Source organism: Simochromis diagramma, unplaced genomic scaffold (genome assembly GCF_900408965.1).
Source record: "Simochromis diagramma unplaced genomic scaffold, fSimDia1.1 OVJJ01000630.1, whole genome shotgun sequence".
NCBI lineage: Eukaryota > Metazoa > Chordata > Actinopteri > Cichliformes > Cichlidae > Simochromis > Simochromis diagramma.
Window position 1 is genome coordinate 989,870 of NW_024386927.1, and position 20,437 is coordinate 1,010,306.

Sequence of the window (20,437 nt, forward strand, 5' to 3'; positions counted from 1 at the left end):
TAACATGGGAATGGTTGGTGATATTAAAGTCCTGTTTGTGGAACATTAGTATATGTGAGGGGGCAAACTCCTCAAGATGGGTGGTGACCATGGTGGCCATTTAGAAGTCGGCCATCTTGGATATGACTTTTGTTTTTTCAATAGGAAGAGGGTCATGTGACACATCAAACTTATTGGTAATGTCACAAGAAAAACAATGGTGTGCTTGGTTTCAACTAAACCGCTACGCTCCATCGACTCTGTGGATTCTTTTCAAAAACAGCTTAAAACACATTTGGGTAATGTTTGTGTGTAATATGTTGTTTTGTTTGATATGCTTTTATATTCCCATGTGAAGCACTTTGTTATAGCTTCTTGTCTTAAAAAGTGCTATGTTACACCCCAGCCCAGGGAAAACCGGCGTGCAACATAAGGAAAATAAAAATAAGGAGAAATGCCCCCACACTCCCTGCTCTCAAGGAAGACGAACCCACAAAAAACAGCTACCACGGATTTCACAACAGCGAGTCAGTTTATTAAGTCCCAAAAGGTAGCAGGCGTCAGGGTGAGCATGGCCAAAACAACAAACAAAAAACTCTAGAAATGAAATGCAGCTGGCTCACCTTCACAGAAAACCCCAAAAGAAAATTACAGGTGTCTTACCGGCCTCCCTAACCAAAAACAGGAGAAAAGGTTCCCAAAGAAAAATGGCTTCTCACCCTTACAGCTACCGAGTAAAAAAAAGTATCGACAACTATTCACATCTATATACAACAAACTATTTACAACACGGCAAAAGCTCCCAGAATACAAATTCACACGCAGCCACATGCACAGTTCGTTGGGAACAGGAAGTAGGCGGGGGCGTGTCGGTTGAGAAGGGTCCTCATTTATAGCCGGCCTCTCCCAGTCCTCCACCAATGGTCAGCCTCCACCTGTAATTCACATAGCAGCAATAACACAGGACACAAACTATGCCACCCTCTTGTGTGGCAGACAAAAAACACAGTACAAAAAAAATATCCATGACACTGAATCATAACAGCTATATAAATTAATTTTGCTTACTTGCATTGCTTCCAGAAAAAAACTATTAAAGCTGCTTTCTCTTTCTTTTAGAAACAGGCCAGATTGACCCCATCCTGATCGAGCGCTACAACACACCGGGTTTCATGGGCTGCCTGTCAAGAGTTCAGTTTAACAGTGTAGCACCGCTGAAAGCTGCCCTGCGCTCCAGCATAGCAGCACCTGTCAGCACCCATGGGATACTGGTTCCTTCAAACTGTGGAGCCTCCCCCCTGACCATCTCCCCCATGGCTTCAGCCAGAGACCCCTGGCACATAGAAGGTGGTAGAGACACATAGAACATAGGAAAGGGGTGTCCAACTCCAGGCCTGGAGGGCCGGTGTCCTGCAGGTTTTAGATGTGTCCTTGATCCATCACAGCTGATTTAAATGGCTAAATGACCTCAACATGTCTTGAAGTTCTCCAGAGGCCTGGGAATGAACTAATCATGTGATTCAGGTGTGTAGACCCAGGGTGAGATCTAAACCTGCAGGACACCGGCCCTGATGCCTGGCGTTGGACACCCCTGACATAGGGTTTCAGCATACATAGGGGCATGCCACTGTAAAATTCTAAAGTTTCTCAGGATTCAGATAGATAACAGATGTTTGCTTTGTTCACAGCTGGAGCTGTTTTCAACCTCAATGAGGACAAGTTCAGTGGTGATGGTGTGGATCGCAACTCGGCTGTCATAGGAGGTATGTTTAGTTTTAAGTATACCAGGATTCTGAGCTGCTGTTTTTGTCTATATAATTGGAAAATGCACAGATTGATGTACATAAAACGAGGTGATGTATGATTTTAAAATTGATACCATAGGTGTATCTATTAAAAATCTCTGAGCAGTTTGAATCTCAGTGATGTTGTCTTCAAGGTCGAGGTCACAGGTCAACTTTTCTGAAAACTGCCTCAGGAGGCTGAGGGGGAACGCCCGGAGCCGCTGGTATTTTTCAGTTTTTCGGTCACATTGGACTTTTATGCTGTCTGGGACAAGTTGAAGGTTGCCCAGAGGTCACCTGGTGGAACCTAACCTGTCTCATTGTGACTCAAAGCGACTGCCATCTGCAAATAATCACCATCTAATTTATTAATACAGATTGTTAACCGTTGCAACACATTAGAATCAGTCAGCACTGATGAGTGCAACTTGTCTGTTCCAGCACATTGTGAAACACACACCTGAGTTTACTGTGCATTACACTAAATTTCATGAAAAAGTGTCTTATTTTGCACCCGATATGTGTGTGATATTTGATACCGGGAATATTAATTTGGAATGAGAGAAGTAAAAGTCCTTCCATGAAACGCTGACTTACCGTGGTGGAGGGGTTTGTGTGTCCCAGTGATCCCAGGGCCCTGTGTTGTTGGGGGCTTTGTTGCTCCCTGGTAGGGTCTCCCAAGGCAAATTGGCCCTGTGTGAGAGGCCAGACGAAGAGCAATTCAGTCGACTGCTATGGATAAAAGAAGACCAACGGACGAGTGTACCCTGTCTGGAATAGGATTGCTGGGACCCCACCCTGGAGCCAGGCCTGAGGATGGAGCTGGAGGGAGCGTGTCTGGGAGCTGGGCCTTAGCCCATGGGACCTGGCCGGGCACAGCTTGAAGCAGCAACATGGGCCTGCCCTGCTGTAGGCCCACCACCCACAGGAGGCACCGTTAGGTCCGGGTGCAATGTGTGTTGGGAAGCAGACAGGGGTCCAATCCCCGGCTACCAAGGCTGGCTATCAGGACACGGAAGGTCACCTCTCTGGTAGGGAAAGGAGTCTTGTGCATGAGACTGAGATACCGGCTTTATATGGTGGGGCTCACCTCAATGCAACATTTGGGCTCTGGAACCAATCTCCTAGAGAGAGGCTAGACTCTGTTCCAGGCTGCTATTGCCCTCGGTGAGAGGTGGTGGCCAGGGATGGATTTTCTTGTATCCCTGAACGGGTCCTGAATGTAGTTTGCACTTATGCGTAATGGTGTAGCGTCCACACCGCTGTGGAAACATCTTTCAGGCATTGATGTGAGTGACTGAGTTGCGATGATTTCCCATGTGGTGGAGTTTATGCTGCACAGTTTCATGTCTCTTTTAAAGATATCTTTAAAGCGCAGCCGTGGCGTCCAGTGGGTTGCACACAACTGATGGTCCCAACCCCACTAAGAAGGCACGAAATTCCACAAACGAACCCTGACAGACTGACGCTGAGCCTGGTTCTGCCGGAGGTTTCTTCCTGTTAAAAGGGGGTTTTTCCAGTCATGTCTGTCCCGTTTGTAGCAACCGAAAATAAAATAAAATAAATACATAATTATAATAAAGGTCAATCAAATGGACCAATATGGCAAGGCCATGATGATCCACTTGGTAAAATAAATGTGCTTGGCATCTTTCTTGGCCTTAAGACAACAATTCTGATGGCTAAAGATCCAAACGGGACACACAAAAAAATAAATAAAAATAAATAAATAAAAGGGAGTTTTTCCTTCCCACTGTCGCCAAAGTGCTTGCTCATAGGGGGTCATATGAGTGTTGGGTTTTTCTCTGTATCTATTATTGTACGATCTACTGTGCAACATAAAGCGCCTTGAGGCGACTGTTGTTGTGATTTGGCGCTATATGAATAAAACTGAATTGACAGGCTCACCTGTGAGGTGAAACTACATCATGGAGCTCACTGAGAGAAGGCCGAGTGTTTGCACCAAAGGGTGGCTACTTTGAGGAGTCTAATATAAAACATATTTAGAGCTATTTTTCCTTTTTCTTTCTACATAATACTGTAGATACATGTAGTAAAAATAAAGGAAAAACACTAAATGAGAAGGTTTGTCCAAACCTCTGACTGGTCGTGTATAATAATAAAATTATATCTCATAAACTTGCTCTGAGCTAATGTTGGCGTTGTTCTGATGTTTGAGAGGAAAAAGGTTTGAAACATCCAAGTCACTGTTTTCACTGCATGAGGTGATCCACATATTCTCTGAGGGAAACAGTGAGAATTCAAATCCTCTTTATAATCTAACATGGCAAAAATGAGCAGAGAAAAAGCCAAAAGACATCAACCCAGTTTGTAAGTTCACAGTTTGAGCCGCGGTTCATCCCTCTGGTCTCTGGTGTAACTCTCAGTTCAAATCGTGTGAACTGCTAATCAAAGGGAAGAACTCTTCATAACACAACGTTTACACCTCGTCGACCTTTCTCCCGCCTTTCTTGCTTGATGTTACATCTTCTGAGATGACATCTGGCATCTGTGCACTTTTACGTTAATTAGATGGATCATTAGCTCATTCAAACATGACTGTGCATTTCTACATAATCTCTTTTTAATTCAAAAACACAGGGATACTGTTTTTTATCAGTCTGTGTTGGTCAACTACAACATACGATTCCTTTTATGAAGTCATGCATTTCAAAGTCAGACATTCTTGTTTTCAACTTTTTTTATTAAACTTTAGACATAAACAAAACAAGAGAAATAAGTTTTATCATACTCTGTTTTACACTCACCTCCCACTCCCCCCATTACACACCTCTGCACCTCAGGTGGCAGAGAGCCAGCTACTAAAAGGAGACCAAATACAGTTTGTCTAATAGGCCACAAGTCACTTTTTTGTAAGATGCTATTTTAACCATTAACCATTCTTCATAGGGAGGCCGGCGGCTTTCCCAGCAGTGTCTTAGCAGAATCCCTTTAGCTGTGTAAGGGCCAGGACGTCTCATTTTTATGGGGAAGTCAGAAAGTTCTGTGGTTGAACCAAACATGGACAGTTTTGGTGAGATGTGAAATCTTCTTTTCAGAACATGAAGATGACTCCATAATATCAAAGTCAGACATTACTTTCGATTAGTGGTTCCTTAGTATCGCCCTCACTCCCCATCCTGCTTACATACATGTGATCACACAGCCTCACAGGCCGCCTCTACACTCAGTGAGACGCCTGAATCATTATAATGTTTTCATACTCATTGTAGTGGTTGAACTTATACCTGATTCCCATCAGTATTAAGCTTGATTAACTATCATATCAGCTATGATTCTGTTTACAACATACTTTTCTCTTATCCAGAGTCACATTTCTTATCTTTCCACTTTCCTGCAGCCACACAAACACTTCATCGTGTCTACACATAATCTAGACATTAGAAAAATCTCCATTACTCAAACTGTATTTCTCATATATATACTTCAATATTCTGTATTTCATGTATTAATTAGACTTATCTTTGATTTTATCTATTCAATTCAGTTTCATTTTATTTTTATATGTCTTTGATTAAGAATAAAGGGTAGCACTTTCTACACTTTCTCTGTAATAAAGTGGTAATAGTAGGGTAACAAGGAGGAAACGAGTATAATGTGTTTCTAAGTTATTACTATGCAATTACCAAAGTAATAGCCACTAAATAGCCAAGTAATATCATGGTAGTAACAGTGGTTAAAGCTGAGAAATATTACTCTGAAATATATGTTATAGGCTAATAAGAGCCCAAAAACTGGGGTAATAATATGGAAATACAGCTCAGTAATAAAGTGGTAATAGTAGGGTAACAAGGAAGGAAGAGGATTGTAATAATGTGGTAACTTCTAAGTTATTACCACACAGTTACCCGTGGTAGCATCTGTGTAATAAGCAGGAAAGAGAGCTGCCTGTTTCCATTTAATAACACATTATTAAGCTATTGAAGCTAATTTAAAAAGTGATTATCATCAGGAAACAGCTGTGGTAGTTTTCTGTAATAAGCAGGAAACAGAGCTGCAAAATATTCACCAGTTATGGCGATTCTAAATCGCTTGTAGGTAAATGTGAGCGTGAATGGTTGTATGTCTCTGTGTGTTAGCCCGGAGACAGATTGGCGACCTGTCCAGGGTGTCCCCCGCATCTTGCCCTATGGTACGAACCATAGGGCAACCCCCCTCCACAACCCTGAGAAGGATAAGTGGAAGTCAATGGATCTCTTAACCTTAATTCCATCTCTGGTTCCTGGAACTGCGACTGGTCCTCAGTGAGCCATTTTCCAAAATGATCATTGCTTACCAGTTTAGTCATTTCTGGCAATGTTAGCATGCCATTAAAAATGACTAGCTCAACATAAGGAACAATGCTGTCTTCAGTCCGTTCTTCAAATGCTGCATCAAATAAGTGCTCACTGCGTTGCTCATGCTTTCTTCCAGGAATCATCTCCATGGTGATCTTCAGCGTCCTGTGCATCATGGTGTTCGTGATCCGTCACATGTTTCGTCACAAAGGCTCCTACCACACTAACGAGGCAAAGGGAGCCGAGTCAGCAGACTGTGCCGACGCAGCGATCATTGTCAACGATCCGGCCTTCACCGAAACCATTGATGAGAGCAAGAAAGAGTGGTTCATCTGAACCCTCGTCGATACGGACACACGTTAGGATGTAGTTTTGCAGGCATAGGGAGTAGCTGGAGGTGACGACCTACTAACCCTGGAGGAGCTGAGGACTTTAGAGACAGTGGAAACCATTGGTATTTTAGCTTGGGTATTAAAGCACAGGGCGCAGAAGTGCCTGGCAGCGACAGTGTGGAGTGATTCATATGATGGAAGGACGGCCTTCAGTGTACGGTGCCATAAAGTTTCAGGCCTTGGATCAGTCAGTATGTTCATTTGCTTTCATCTTATATTTTTATATATATCGCTCTGACTTTGATTTCAGTATGTAATGTATTTATTTATTGATATTATATTTTTTCAAATGTTGATATTATTTATTCTTAATTTTATTTCACGTGTTTGTGCTTTACTTCTGGTACTTTGACTTTAAGAACTTTGGCATGAATTATAATAATTATGAATTAGTCCCAATAAGCCTTTGTGCATATAGCGACAGTAAACAATTCTAGAGTGTTTTTGTATATTAAGTGTGATACGTTATAATTTGCCTTATTTTTATAAAATGATTTATTCTGTATGTTGGTAGTTTAATTTTGGTTCTCAGACTAAAAACTATGGTGTGTGTGTGTGTGTGCGCGACACACACACGTGCATGCATAGCTGGCTTGCTTGTCTGTAAAGGAGATGTAGCCATGACATTGTTTGCATCATCTGAACTCAGAGCTTCTGTTGATTTCTGCATCTGAATGTGTCTTTCAAAGACTTCTTGATACTTTTTTGCCGTGAGTTCAGGAAACACACTCAGCTTGTCTTAAGCTGCCGTTTGTCCAGGGCCAGACTACAAAAACAGAACAAATAACTTTATTAAACTTTACATGAACCTTCAAATCCACAGTGAGGCAGCATTAAGTTAGTGATTCCACTACCAAGGCTGGTGAGGGACGAGTAAAGCACAGCACTGTAGCAAACAAATAACTTCCCTAAAGTGAAGCAAATACCTTCCAACAGCTCCCAGAGCTGGCAGATGTTTTCACTGTCAGCTGCTGAGAGCCACAAACTCCACAATCCAGACTAAACTGTGCCTCTAACAGCACCCCCTTTGTTACCTTCACATGCTGAAGGTAATATGTGTGACACAAAGCTGGTGGCAGATCTGCGACGTGTCCACATTGAATCTGAGGTCAAATAAAGACAAAAGTAGGAAAAAGCAGCAGCCTCATAACACTGCACTGGGCTTATGGATCAGGAAAGAACTCTTATCTTGGATAATATTCAATTTTGCACAGTGTTATTATATCAACGAGCCCTCCCTGTAATATAAGACCGAGTGGACTGACAGCAGAACGGTTTCCTCACGCTCACACAAGTTCAGGTGAACAGCAGCTGAGAACAAACGCCTCGTGGAGACTTGCTGTGACTGAACTAGGCTGCAGAGTCGGTTTCATTCTTTCATTCGACTCCAAGGTTAAACACATTTAAACACCATCTCTGTAGATGAATGTGGCATGACGCAGATACTCATCATCAAACAAGCAACTGGTCATATTTTGGCAGCAGGACATTTTCCACACTCAGAGAAATCCTTATTTTCATTTAGCACAGTCTTTCAGGGGTGTTGTTTTCTCCTCGGTGTCCCTGAAACTAGAATAACGGGTCCGATCATACTGAGAGCTGCTCCGTCCTGTAGAGCAGCTACGCTGACCGGATTCAAGCTGGTGATAAGAGTGTTTTTGTTTCTTGTATCTGGAAATATGTTTCTACAAAGGAATGTTTGTCCGTCACACGCTAACGGCTTACACTTGACATTTGATTGTACTGCATTTGTATTCGTTTGACTGCATTGAGATGTATTGGCATGCCATTTGTCACTGATGACACGTTTCTGTTGATGAACCACTGTAGCATCACATGGCTTTTTCTTCATTGTTCTGTGTATAAATGATTATCATTTATAGCTGATTTCTCATTCTTTGTGCTTGAAACTATAACGGCTCCTGGAGCAGCCTGTGAAATACAAGTATGACTCATACCTCAGTGATATTTCAGTTTTTACGAAACGCACTTTCATCACGATGACGATGACTCTATAAAGGCCCTGGAAATGACTCTTGTGCTTTAGCACTATATAACAAAACTGAATGAAATAGTTACATGGATACATAATTGCAATTTTAATTGCATCAGGTCACTGTAAGATAAACATATCGTAGTATGGATCTCGTGTCCCTCTCCCCAAAGCCGTAGCTCAGGATGTAGAGTAGGTCGTCTACTAACTGGAAGGTTTGATCCCTGACTGCTGCAGTTTGTCAGACGCTCTGATGCGTCCATTGGAGCGTGAATGCCAGCAGCTGCTAGTGCTACCCCCCTGCCTCCTAGCAGACACACCTACTGTATCAAACTAAATCCTACATCACAGCGAGATGTCAAAAACTTTATCTCCAGGATTTGAAGTCGTCTGAGATTTGCAGTAGACACACCCATTGTATCAATTTCAAAATTCTACGCCACCTTGTTCACGAGTTATCGCATTCACAAGATTTTCAAAAAAACCTGACGTTTGATGGGAGATTAGTAACAGATGCACCTGTGGCATCAGACTGAAGCCCCTACACTGCCTCGTTTTCAAGATATCGCATTCACAAACCTCGATCTGCAAGACCTGCCCGCCTGCCTGGGACGGTGACCCCATCATCAGAATGTGGAGAGGTGGAGTAGAAAGGTGCTATATCAGAACCAGTCCGGTTACCATCCTAGTGGCAGCTATCAAAGCTTTCCCCCCCACACTGCACCTCTTTAGCAAATACATAAACAGCTTTTTAAAAGACGGTTCTGCTGTGCAGATGTTAATAAATCTGTTGCTGATGTAGTTAATGTCTTTGTCATCTGCCAGTCTTAAACTAAAATGTACCAAAACATTGCATAAAAACAATGAGAAAAACATTTTATTAGGCTCAAATGTAGAATAAAAGGACAAAATAAAAACAGACATTATAAAGATATAGAAAATGGCAGGTGGGTAAGCTGGCTGGCTGATCTGCAGAGTGAATAAAATCCTGTGTGGATGTGGTTCAGTAACCTGGAACAGAAATGATGACAAACAGCAGAAACTGATGTTCGGTCCGTTCTCCTTCATGGGCGCTCGTACTGGTGCTTGGCTTAGCCCGGGCTTATCAAGCTGCCGAAGTAAGCAGTCACTGTCTTCAGCTTGTTGTTGAGGAAGTTCTGCTCGACCTCCACCTTCCCTCCTGGGCCGGCTAAAGAGGCCACCTGTAGAGACAAGATTTCAGTAAGACAGTCCCAACACAAGCTGAGCAAAGCAAACACAACTACAACACAATACTCATTACAAGTATAAGAGTCTGGGTACATAAAGAACGATCCCACCGCGGCGTTGCCAGTCCAGTGGGACATGAACATTCAGACATCCACGGTCACACGAAATATGTCAAAGTACAGATTACATTACATGTTTGAGAAATCCTGAACACACTGACCTGATCCATGTCAACATTGCGCGGAAGAAAGTACACAATGTTGTCTGATATCAGTTTGGCCAGGCGGAAGATCTCAAATGTGCCGAGTGTCAAGGATGAAAACTGCATGTTCAAAAAAAGAAACTTTCAGATTGAACAGCCTGGCTGTGTTAACTGCAGAGTGCCTGAAATAAAGTTCACCTTTCAGGGGTTAACTGTAGGGACCGTCTTACAATATCAAGCACTCGGAGGCGACTGTTGTTGTGACGTAGCGCTCTGACAGCACATATATTCCTCAAATATAAATATTTTATTTATTTGCACCAAAATATAATAGATCTTCCTTTTGCCTGTATTCAGTTCTTTGGTTGGTTTGGTAATGTTTGCAGTATCGTGGTAACGTGATACAGTCCTGAGCCATACTCCCATAGAACCACGGCCTCTTCACTACCATCCTTCCACTGAGACCATTTCTGACTTCAGTGAGGGAATCAGCTGCAGGATGGCCCCGCCCCTCCCTGAGCCTGGTTCTGCTGGAGGTTTCTTCCTGTTAAAAAGGAGTTTTTCCTCCCCACTGTCGCCACAGTGCTGCTCATAGCTGCTCGTCTGACTGTGGGGTTTTCTCTGAGGTCCTCTGTCGGTCTTTGCTGGATCTCTTTCCTCTTTCTTTGCTACATGACCTTCAGACAACCCGCTGTAGATATTTTTAGCCCTGGCACTTCTCGTTTTGTTTCCCACTCACATTCCTCAGATGCTTTAAGGATTCCTACACCACCTCAAGTCGATGTATTAAAAACTTGGGTGTCTGTGCCACATGCCTGTCAGTGTGATGTTTGCAGCTGAGATAAGGACTGAACTGCAACTGGATGTGGAAGCAGCCAATCCAGAAACTGAAAGCTCGAAAACTGTTCAAAGATGACAAGAAAGTCTGACTGATTGGAAACAAAATATAAAAAGTGAGGGCTGGCGTTTGCACGTTATTATTCTAACAGATGAAAGACGACTCTTCTGTAAAATTGAAAACGCAAAAACATTTTTCAAAGCTAAGCTGTAATTTTCTCCTCTCAGTTTTCGGTCCCTCCTGCAAACGAATCCTGTCAGTCACTAACATCCCTCCACTTCCTCATCAAAGGATATCCATCAGGCTCCATCATGGTCCGGATGTCGAACACCTCAGCAGTTAGGTAGTCAGGTCCTCCCCACGGTGGCGACAGGAAGACCACATCAGCGTGGAGGTGGGGGGCCAGCTGAAGGAAGTCCCCTTGTATGAAGTCGATTCGATCGGCCACACTGTAAACCGCAGCATTGTGCCGAGCCATGTCCAGCCGCACTGGATCGATGTCAACGGCTAAGACTGAGAGAGAAACACGACGCAGAGGACAGACTGTGAGCTCCGCGTGTTCAGCATTTCTAAAAACACCTTATGAACTTATAAACACTAACCTCTCTTTCCAGTGAGGGCAAACTGGATGGCATTTCCTCCTACACCACAGAAGGCGTCTATGACCAGCTGAGACGCAGAGAAACTGTGCTCCACCCTGAGGGCAATGTGCTCAGCGATTCTCTCCGGTGTCACAGAGAACCAGCCCTCTGAAACACATGATGAGCATGTGTGAGACGACCTGAGCAGCTAAACCCTGCAAAGAGACGCCGGCAAACTTCCTGCTGTATTCATCACCCATTCCTTCTCAGTTTACTTCAATACAGTGTTAGTTATATAGCGCCAAATCACGACTACTGTTCAAGGTACTCGTTGAACATCAGAATCAGAAAACTTTATTCATCCCAAAGGAAATTATAAGGCTGCCATGAGGGTGGTTCTCCTCAGTACGTGAGCAGAGCCCAGAAGGAGGATCTGTGTTACGCTGATGCTCTTCTCAATTTCAAAGTCTTTATATTTTGAGAGTTTTTCTAAAACCCTCAGTGTTCTCCTTCCTTACTAAGCCACGTGTCTGCTTCTTGATTTCTTTCTCTGTACATTCCTCAGTTTGCTGCTCTCAGTTACTGTTCATGTCTGAGGAGCTTGGCTAGAAAGCGACTTTGTTTCACGTCTCTTCCAGAAAGCTTCTTTAGTTCTAAACCAAAGGTTGAACGAGCTTTGTAGTAGTAATGTGTGCGACTAGATGACTAACAGTCGCTATCGTCACTCATCAGTAAAACTGGTCGTTGGTATTTCTCCAGACACGCTGGAGGAGGTGGGCGGGGAGCGGCAGGTCTGGTTTCCTGCTCAGACTGCTGCAGATAAACTTATTACTGTACTTTGCACTCTGAGTTATAAGTTAGTTATAAGTTAGTTATAAGCTAATTCAGTGACAGTAAACGATGAGTAAAAGAAATATTATATCTAATAGTTATACAGCAGCTGTTGGGAGGCTGACGTCACGAGTGTCAGGTTTTTGTTTTGTTTAAATCTGACATTAAAAAATAAAAATGCAGAACAATCAGTGTTGCTGCCAGTCACTGACACTCCTCAGGGCCTAACAAAGTAATATTCAAACACTTCTTTAAACGTGGTTTATAAAAATGATCTTTGGAGCTTTTACTCACCTGGATGCTCAGCCATCCAGGTGAGAACACTGAAATGAGCTGAACTGTAATGCAGAGCCGGCTCTCAGTCATTTAGAGGTTAAATATGACTCACATGTTGTTGATTCCACTGGAGTAATGTGACATAACTGCAGTGTGCAGACTGACCTCGGTCCAGTCTGATCCCTTCATCAAAGCGAGAGAAGAGTCTGTAGCGCTGAGCCCAGTATTTAGCCAGCTGTGGTTCAGCTGCCATCTCTGCTGGGACCTGCTGCTTCTTCTTCTTCTTCTTCTTCTTTGGTGTTTTTGTGTCTTTCACACTTAATTCTACACAGACATCAATATTAGGCAGTTACTTTTTTGTTCATTTCTGTTAAACAGCATAGCCTTACTATGAACAACCTGATTCACCAGCAGATTTACTGTGAACTTCAGGCTCGTCAGGCAGGAGAAAGTCAGGAATCTGAGGACAGGGTAAGTGTCTGCCCGGCTGCTCCTCTCTCTCCTCCACGTCACTCTCCTCCGGCTCTGTGACAGAGTTGGAGGTGATGCTGGGGTAACTGCTGCCCTCTGCATCTAAACTGGATGCAGAATTCTTCACCTCCTTTTTCCTCCCGTCTTTTTCTTCTTGAGCTTCTCTTAAAAATGGAGGCTTGTCCTCAGGGTGTCTCTCTCTGTCCACCTCCCTCTGGTCACACTCTCGCTCTCGCTGGACCTGCTCAAGGAAACTTTGAACCTGTGAAACAAAAAGACTTTTTTCGTTCTGTGTAACGTTCAAACAAACAAAGCTCTGCTCGACTTCCTCCTATCTAAGCTGTTCCAGTCCTCCGTGCTTTTAATCCACGTCCACGGACATGCCAGGAGAACAGGTAAAGGACATGACTTTCAGTGATTTCCACTGTGATGCTTCCTTTCAGCTGTTACTCCAGCCTAACGTCTGAGGACTTATTGAGATTCTGGGGTCATCTTTCATGCTCACAAAACTGAAAACATCTAATCTGTCCTGGCTGATCAGGGACAGGCTTCAGAACACGTCCGCTCTTCAGCACGTTGCAGGTCGTACCTTACAAAGGGAGGTGCTGATCTGTGGACGTGAGCTGTCTCTGCCCGTCTTTGAGAACCTGGTGCTGCTGATTTTTCTCTTGGTCCATCGCTGCTTCTGACTCTTTGAAGCTGAGCTTCCTTTGAAGCTGAACACACTGTTGAACCTGAGACACGAACACATTGTAACAATTTAGACATTTAAAAACATGTTTACACTCAAACAGCCGCGCTCACATAAACCTTTGTGTTTCTAAAACACAGAGAAACGGCTCAGAAGTAGGCTGGGTTCAATCGTTTCACCAGAGCCGACACCTGCAACACTTCAAGCATAAAAACTGTCAATTTGCAGCATTCGCTGCCTTGCAGGCTTTCTGTGTTGTAGATGTTGGTTTGCTGAAGTTAACAGCTTTCATGTCACATGTTTGTCTGTTAATGAAGCATCAGTGCTGTTAAAAGTCAGCACACGATGCCACATTACATCTCCTGTGCACTACAGTGACAATCACGCGCCCTGTGCTTTCCCTGCTGTGAAAGGTCCGTTGGGAAAAGTCGTTCCACACTTCCACAGTGTGTGTTTGGTCCCATCTTCCTCCCCTCAACCTGAACCAGTCGCAGAAGATACTGGGAGTTTCTTCCTGTTAAAATGGTTTTTCCTTCCCACTGTTGCCCAGAGCTGCTCGTCGCTGTCTGCCTGACTGTTGGGGTCTTCTTTGTATCATTGCAGGGTCTGTAAACCTTGAGGCGACAGTTAATCTGATTTGGTGATAGTTCAGTGAAGTTGGATCCATACTGGCTCATATGTTTGTTTCAGTTAACTTTCTGTTTTATGAGGAGATGGGTTCCAATCAGTGATGTTAACCATCTAAAGCATAAGGCTGCAAAATGCAATGATGAATATTTTTTGTCCTTTAATACTTTTTTACCCCGACTGTGTTTTGTTTCACCAATCTTATCTTTTTGGAACTAATATATTATATTTTTAATCTCATTTCTTATTTTCTTGTCTCTGCCTAGAAGACCATTATGCATTTTAGCAGGTAAAGTGGATGCAGTCACTGAGGACTTGTGACCTACCACAAACAAAGCAGGACATGCGACTGAATAACAACTTCAGCTTTAGGCCCATTTCTAATAATCGAGTTGAAATGTTTTCATCTGAGTGTTTTTGTTTTGCATGTTTTATATTTATATCATAAACAACATAAACGACCAATCACGAGGTATCTGAGTTGGAGTCGGCAGACGTGACCGAGACGAGATTCCCAAAGGAGCAGAGGAAGACTTACTGAGGCTCTGGGTTGTGTTTGAGGCCAAGCTGACTCCAAGCTTCCTCGGGTGTCAGATGTGGGCACTCGTCCACATCCAGCTCATGACTGACAACAAGGACAAACAGCAGAAACATTATTATTATTGTTGGAGAGATGACGGTCTCCATGATAGAACATCAAACTTACCTCCGTTTGACTTTAGCGCATCCTTTTCCTGGTGGTTTGTCGTCATCGTCATTATCATCGTTTCCATCGGGTGTTTCATTCCTCGATCCGTGCCGTCCGTTACTCCCGGCAGCAGCCAGTTGGAAGCCTGTGTCAGGACGTGCAAAACGCTACACGTTTATTAAAGCAACCACACATCCATTTACTGAACAAAGGAGAAAAAACTGTGGTGAAAACCACAGGACAAGAACATGATTAACCAAACGTAACTGAACAAGTTAAGATTCAGTCTTTGACTCATTTTCATAAACAGCTCAGTAAACACAAACACTGTTTCTGTGACACTGAGTTACTGAAGTCATTGTCACCAAAGTAACAAGTTCCTGTGTGATCCAAGGTTGACTGACACTGTCGGGATGTGAGCTCCTTCCACTTTTCTGAAGACATTTGTTTTCAGTGGTTGTGAAGACCTACGCCAGCGGTCGGCAACCCGCGGCTCCAGAGCCACAGGCGCCATTTCATCCTTATACTCCCGCGTGGCTTGGGAAAGTAAAATAAAGTATTTAATTGAAGTGTATTCTATTTGTTTTAGTTCTAAATTGGAAGATGACTGTGATCTTGAAACATTAAAATCAAATTATATTTTATTATTTTTTTGACGCTCAAACTAAGCGTCACACTCGACATCGAGGCCGCTCTTGTTCAGGATCACAGATGGAGTGATGTCGAGACCAAGCGAATCCGGACCAACTCGTGTTTGAAACATGGAGCGCCATCCCGACACATAAACATGAAGACATATGCATCTGGAGTCTTGTCGAGCTTCTGATCCACACACGTATCTGAGCAGCTATTCTCCACACCGCTCACGCCTCACGGCCCCGATCTGCAGACGCCGTGCGCAGACGTTCAGGAGCAGAAGTCCCATTAAGCAGGTGAAAGAAATATCTATGCAGGTATTTTGCAAAAATGTATTTATCGTGGTTTAGTGACGTTTATTTTTAAATTCAGGCTCCGCTACACGCTCAGCTTTGTTTGTTCCGTGGATCATTTAAGTTCAGCTTTTTAATCGTGTTTGTTTTTGTTAATATTTTTTTAAGAGTTCAAAATGTGTTTATTACATAAATGTCTTTTTCTCTGTAGATTTCATGAGCAACACATTATTGTTGTTTATACGAAGCGTGAAGGTAAAAAAACAGGATGCAGTCTTATCTTCATTTTAAAGTGTTCGCGGCTGCCAGTGTTTCCTTTTCCGTGGAAACTGGGTCCACGTGGCTCTCTGTGTGTTAAAGGTTGCCGACCCCGGCCTATCGAACAGCTAATGTTTCTCAACATAACGGATTTCTATTGTGTATAGGGTGTGGGGGTTTTCTACACTGACTTTATTTGATTCAATATTTCGTTTCCTGTGGGCGCCCGTACTTTGTTCTTGTCCCCCTGGACACGTTGCTGGACAGAACATGTTGGCGGACAGACATTCGACACTGAGGTCAGTGTCTCGTTGTCCCAGTGAGCTGAGCGTTTGTCTCTCACTGCCAGCACCAAGTGGAAGAACCTTAGTTTATGTTACGGGTGTCTCGTTCCTTTGAAACAGGTTCCACTCAAAATGCTTGAAAAAGAAAACAATGAGAAATGTTATGACTGAAACTCAGCAGACAGATAGTCTGCCTGATCATGCAGCCTTGGCCACACCTCATACACACAATTGTTACCTGTAGTAGCGCTGTGATGCTGTACAGAGTCAGCTGGTCTCTTGCGGTTATTCCCATCATCAGAAGCATCATCAGAGCTGCAGGACACTCCCTCTGACTGGACCATGACTGGACCAGCCACACACTGTCCACCTGCCTCCACTGTGAAGCTCTGTCCAAACAGAACATGCAAAACTTCAGCATCATCTTCTTCGTGTTTACTCTCAGCTTCAGTAGGGCCGTCGCTCTGTTTCTCTGATTGGCTCTGTAAACCTCTGTCCGTGATTCCTGTTTCTTCTTCCCCTCCAGCGTTCCCATTACAGGCAGACTGCTCAAAGGTCCAGCCCTGTCCCGCCCAGTATGAGTACTGTTCCCAATAAGAATAGTAGGTCTCTGTAGCGTGTTTGTCCCAGAGAGCTTTTGTATCCGGGTTGTCCCAAGGAGTCCGTCCTGGATCTTCTGAAGACGGCAGCTCATGTTTCTCCAGCCAGCTGCTCCACATCAGAGCTTCTCCCTGTTGTGCTGCAGAAGAGTCAAACCATTAGTTAATATTTCATGTGTAGAATTGTTGCATTAAAAGAACATGAAGAAGATATGGTGGAACTTCTTTTTTTTAAATGGTCAGTGGATACTCGGGGCGGCTGTGGCTCAGGTGGTAGAGCAGCTCAGCTCCTGATCGGAAGGTTGGTGGTTCGATCCCAGGCTTCCCCAGTCTGCATGCCAAGTGTCCTTGGGCAAGATACTAACCCCGAGTTGCTCTCCGATGCATCCATCAGAGTGTGAATGTGTGTGAATGTAGATTAAGTTGGCACTTGCGTTTAGAAGTGCTTGCATGAGTGGGTGAATGAGGCATGTCGTATACGGCGCTTCGAGCACTCCGGGAGAGTAGAAAATGTAATCAGTCCATGCTGCTTTCCTGTCTGTGTTGGTCTAAACAGACGTGTGAAGCCAGAATTTTGGACGAACTGTGCAGGTTCTGAGGAGCACGATAAACAGTTATAATTATTTATGAAGTCAAATGAATCCGACATCAGGAGACATGTCTGCAAGACCTAAAGACCTGGATGACCTGCCAACTTCTACTCCTGAATGAAGAAGTAGACGAACGTCTTGCCCAGCAGACTGGAGGAGGCCACTGGTAGTTGACCCACTGCCTCCTGAGCCACAGCCACCCCGAGTATCCACTGACCCAACATGATTTCTCTCTGTCTTCCTACCAAAACCCGGTGTCACAGTGCAGTGTTAGAAAAAAACAGTCTTCATACATTTCACTATAAACGTCATGTGACCATTCTTACCCCAGTAGGCTTCCCAGCCAGCATCTTGGATCCCTCCTGATACTCCCACTCGTGGATCAAACGCCTCCTCATCAACTATGACATAAAAACATCATGCATGACATCACAGTCGCATGAAAAAAGAAGGACCACATGCAATACTCTGAAACAATAAATACGCTGTTACTGCTTCCATTGTAATTAAGAAGGTAAGGAGCCATGTGCTGCTGATAAAAGCCTGAAAGGAGAACTTCTGGCAATTTGCTGCTCTGGAACCTTCAGCTGTGTGGACCCACAGGTCTGATTGTGCACCATCTACAAGCCGAGTGCAGCTGTGGCAGTAGCTGACACAAAAACTCAGGTATGGGAGGAGATCAGTTAGTGGAGAAAGTGGATACTCTACCACATACAAACCTGTGTAATATTACTCGTAATAAAAACAATAAAAGCAACAAGATAATCGCATCACCTTTTTCATCAGCCTGTGGATCTTCTTTACTTTCCTCTTCTTCACTTGTTTCTTCACAGTATTTTGAGGAACTCCTGTTAGACCTCCACCCCTGTGACATGACGGAAAATAACAACCAAAGCTGCTTTTTAGTTTTCATTTCAAAAAACGGTGACTTTAATAACACAGCACTGCAAAACTGTGTGACTTACTGCTCTCCTCTGCTCAGAGGAGCACACAAAGGCTAAAGGCAGGCCCATGCTGGCCATCATCTGAGTTTCTTCATCCAGCTCCTCCACCTCAGTCTCCTCTTCCTCCTCTTCACCATCATCTACGTCTATGAGTTGAGAAATGTATTTTTTAAATCATGGCAACTAAAACTAGACAGTACAGCGAGGTTAAGAGAGCCACATTCTTCTACCCCAATGCCTGATACATTTCATAGGTGATTATTTTAATCCCTGGTACTATTAAATATCATGACAGGATGTACCTTGTACAGTGTTTTCCAGGTCAGGCAGAAGTCTGTTATCAGAACGATACAACTCTCGATCCCTGTGAAGAGGCGATGGACATAAAGGACAGATGTAGGAAATCCATAGATGCATCTGTATACATAAATCAGCACCTGGACATGCAGACTGATTCTACAAACATTTGTCAAAGAACGGGTTGCTTTTAGGAGCTCGGCGAATTCCAGCGTGGTACTGTGATAAGATGCCGCCTGTGCAGTCGTGAAATTTCCTCGCAACTAAATATTTCACAGTCAACTGTTCGTGGTGTTACAGCAAAGAGGAAGTGAGTGGGAATGACACCATCTCAGCCACGAAGTGCTCGAGCGTAGTGCACAGGTCACAGGTCACCAACCTTTTGCAATTGCTGCAGAACTCCAAACTTCACATGGCCTTCAGCTTAGCTGAAGAACAGTGATCAGACAGCTGCATGTTTTCATAGCTGAGCAGCTGAATCCAAACCTTACATGACCAGGCGCCGCACAAAGCGTCCAATGCAGTGATGTAAAGCATGCTGCTATTACTAGACCTGGAACAAGCACTCTGTGGGAAAGCAAACATCTCCTGCCTTTCATAAGCTCCAGGTTTTGATAACCACCAATATTCTCCTCATAAATACCTTTTTTAACACAAACACCTCTCTGACAGCCTAATGGGAATGAATGCGAGCAGAGACTGTGAGCCAGGTTCTCATCCAGCATCCGTGTCTGACCTCACAGGTGTAAAAGATTCCATAAACATACTCGTAGCCCGTGTGGGAAGCCTTCCCAGAGGAGTTGAAGCTGTTATAGCTGCAAAGGCTGGGACAGTATCATGGGATGTCACTCAAGTTCATGTGTGTGTGAAGGCAGACGAGTGAATACGTTTGGCACTATAGTGTCTGATTCCACCGCTCTGTGTGCAAGACAGCAGCTCATACCACGCTGCCACTAGCACACAGCTGCTAACCTTTTCTTTTGGAGTTCAGCATTGTGCTAGCAACAGTAGTAGCCTTGTAATGACTGCGATTCATTCAACTGTGATTGATATGATAGCTTTTTAAAACGCTGCTTTGTGGTTGTCTTCACTCAAGTCAGTTATTCATTAAAACGACATTTATTACACGGAATTTCAAAGATTTGACTGGATTTCGTTTCTTGCGTCGTCTTTTAATGACCCACACTGGCTGGTTGCCATGTCAGCCCGGCTGAGACAAACACGGTTTAGATCAGACTGTTGTTCGACGTGCTGCTAATGAATTACGTGTATGAGTTGTAGCGGACAGAGGAAAGGTGGCGGAGGCTCACTGTACGAAGGCTCTGGAGCAACGACAATGAATCGTTTCTTCCTCCTGCAGTGACTCCTTCTTGGTGAAGATGATTTCCGCCACCAGGGCTACTCTTCTCATTTCCAGCATCATGGCGGTTAGCTCGCTGCAACAACAAACACACTTTCATTTACCGACGAGCTGCTTGCGTCTTTAAGCAGCATGGGACTCTTTCCTTTATTATTGATTATTTCCGCACTATAAGCTAACAGCGGATTTCCGCTGTTTTTCAAAATAAAAGTTGCAAAATTTTGTTTTCTTTTTTGTTTTTTGTTTTTTATAGAAAAAATTCTAACAAAATTTTCCCTTTAAAATCACTAAATCTCATGGTCATTAGAACACCAAC

At 43.7% G+C, this 20,437-nt stretch overlaps 2 protein-coding genes across 4 annotated transcripts in view; one reads left to right on the top strand and one right to left on the bottom strand.

Moving 5' to 3' along the window:
* cntnap2b (contactin associated protein 2b) overlaps positions 1–8,333 on the top strand; it is a 45,829-nt gene extending 37,496 nt beyond the window's left edge. The window contains exons 23-25 of the mRNA XM_040036988.1: positions 1,099–1,326; positions 1,668–1,742; positions 6,198–8,333. Of these exons, the coding sequence (XP_039892922.1) occupies positions 1,099–1,326; positions 1,668–1,742; positions 6,198–6,397 (503 nt within the window). The 3' untranslated portion in view covers positions 6,398–8,333. The remainder of the gene's footprint in view (positions 1–1,098; positions 1,327–1,667; positions 1,743–6,197) is intronic.
* Positions 8,334–9,301: 968 nt separating this feature from the next.
* On the bottom strand, positions 9,302–20,292 carry tgs1 (trimethylguanosine synthase 1). 3 transcript variants are annotated; one of them, XM_040036996.1, is made up of 15 exons: positions 20,028–20,292; positions 18,767–18,828; positions 18,486–18,610; positions 18,295–18,385; positions 17,847–17,921; positions 16,570–17,070; positions 14,879–15,005; positions 14,711–14,797; positions 13,444–13,588; positions 12,792–13,116; positions 12,549–12,707; positions 11,298–11,444; positions 10,992–11,208; positions 9,876–9,954; positions 9,302–9,648 (listed from the first exon to the last, which is right to left on the bottom strand). In XM_040036996.1, exons 1-15 carry the CDS (start codon positions 20,219–20,221, stop codon positions 9,538–9,540), a joined length of 2,445 nt encoding a protein of 814 aa, XP_039892930.1. In that variant the 5' UTR covers positions 20,222–20,292; the 3' UTR covers positions 9,302–9,537. The 3 variants fall into 3 exon arrangements, with proteins under 3 accessions (XP_039892930.1, XP_039892931.1, XP_039892932.1); XM_040036997.1 differs by having other exon boundaries at positions 20,072–20,291; XM_040036998.1 differs by having other exon boundaries at positions 19,888–20,145.
* Positions 20,293–20,437: the final 145 nt, after the last annotated feature.

What these genes read in the sequence shown, in the direction of transcription:
- tgs1 (XM_040036996.1), bottom strand. Translation starts at nt 20,221, where the DNA reads ATGAAAGTGTGTTTGTTGTTGCAGCGAGCTAACCGCCATGATGCTGGA. An exon ending in GTCCGCTACAACTCATACAC is followed by an intron (nt 18,829 to 20,027) that starts GTAATTCATTAG and finishes GCCTCTTCACAG; the next exon opens with GGATCGAGAGTTGTATCGTT. An exon ending in GCATCACAGCGCTACTACAG is followed by an intron (nt 15,006 to 16,569) that starts GTAACAATTGTG and finishes GTCCTGACACAG; the next exon opens with GCTTCCAACTGGCTGCTGCC.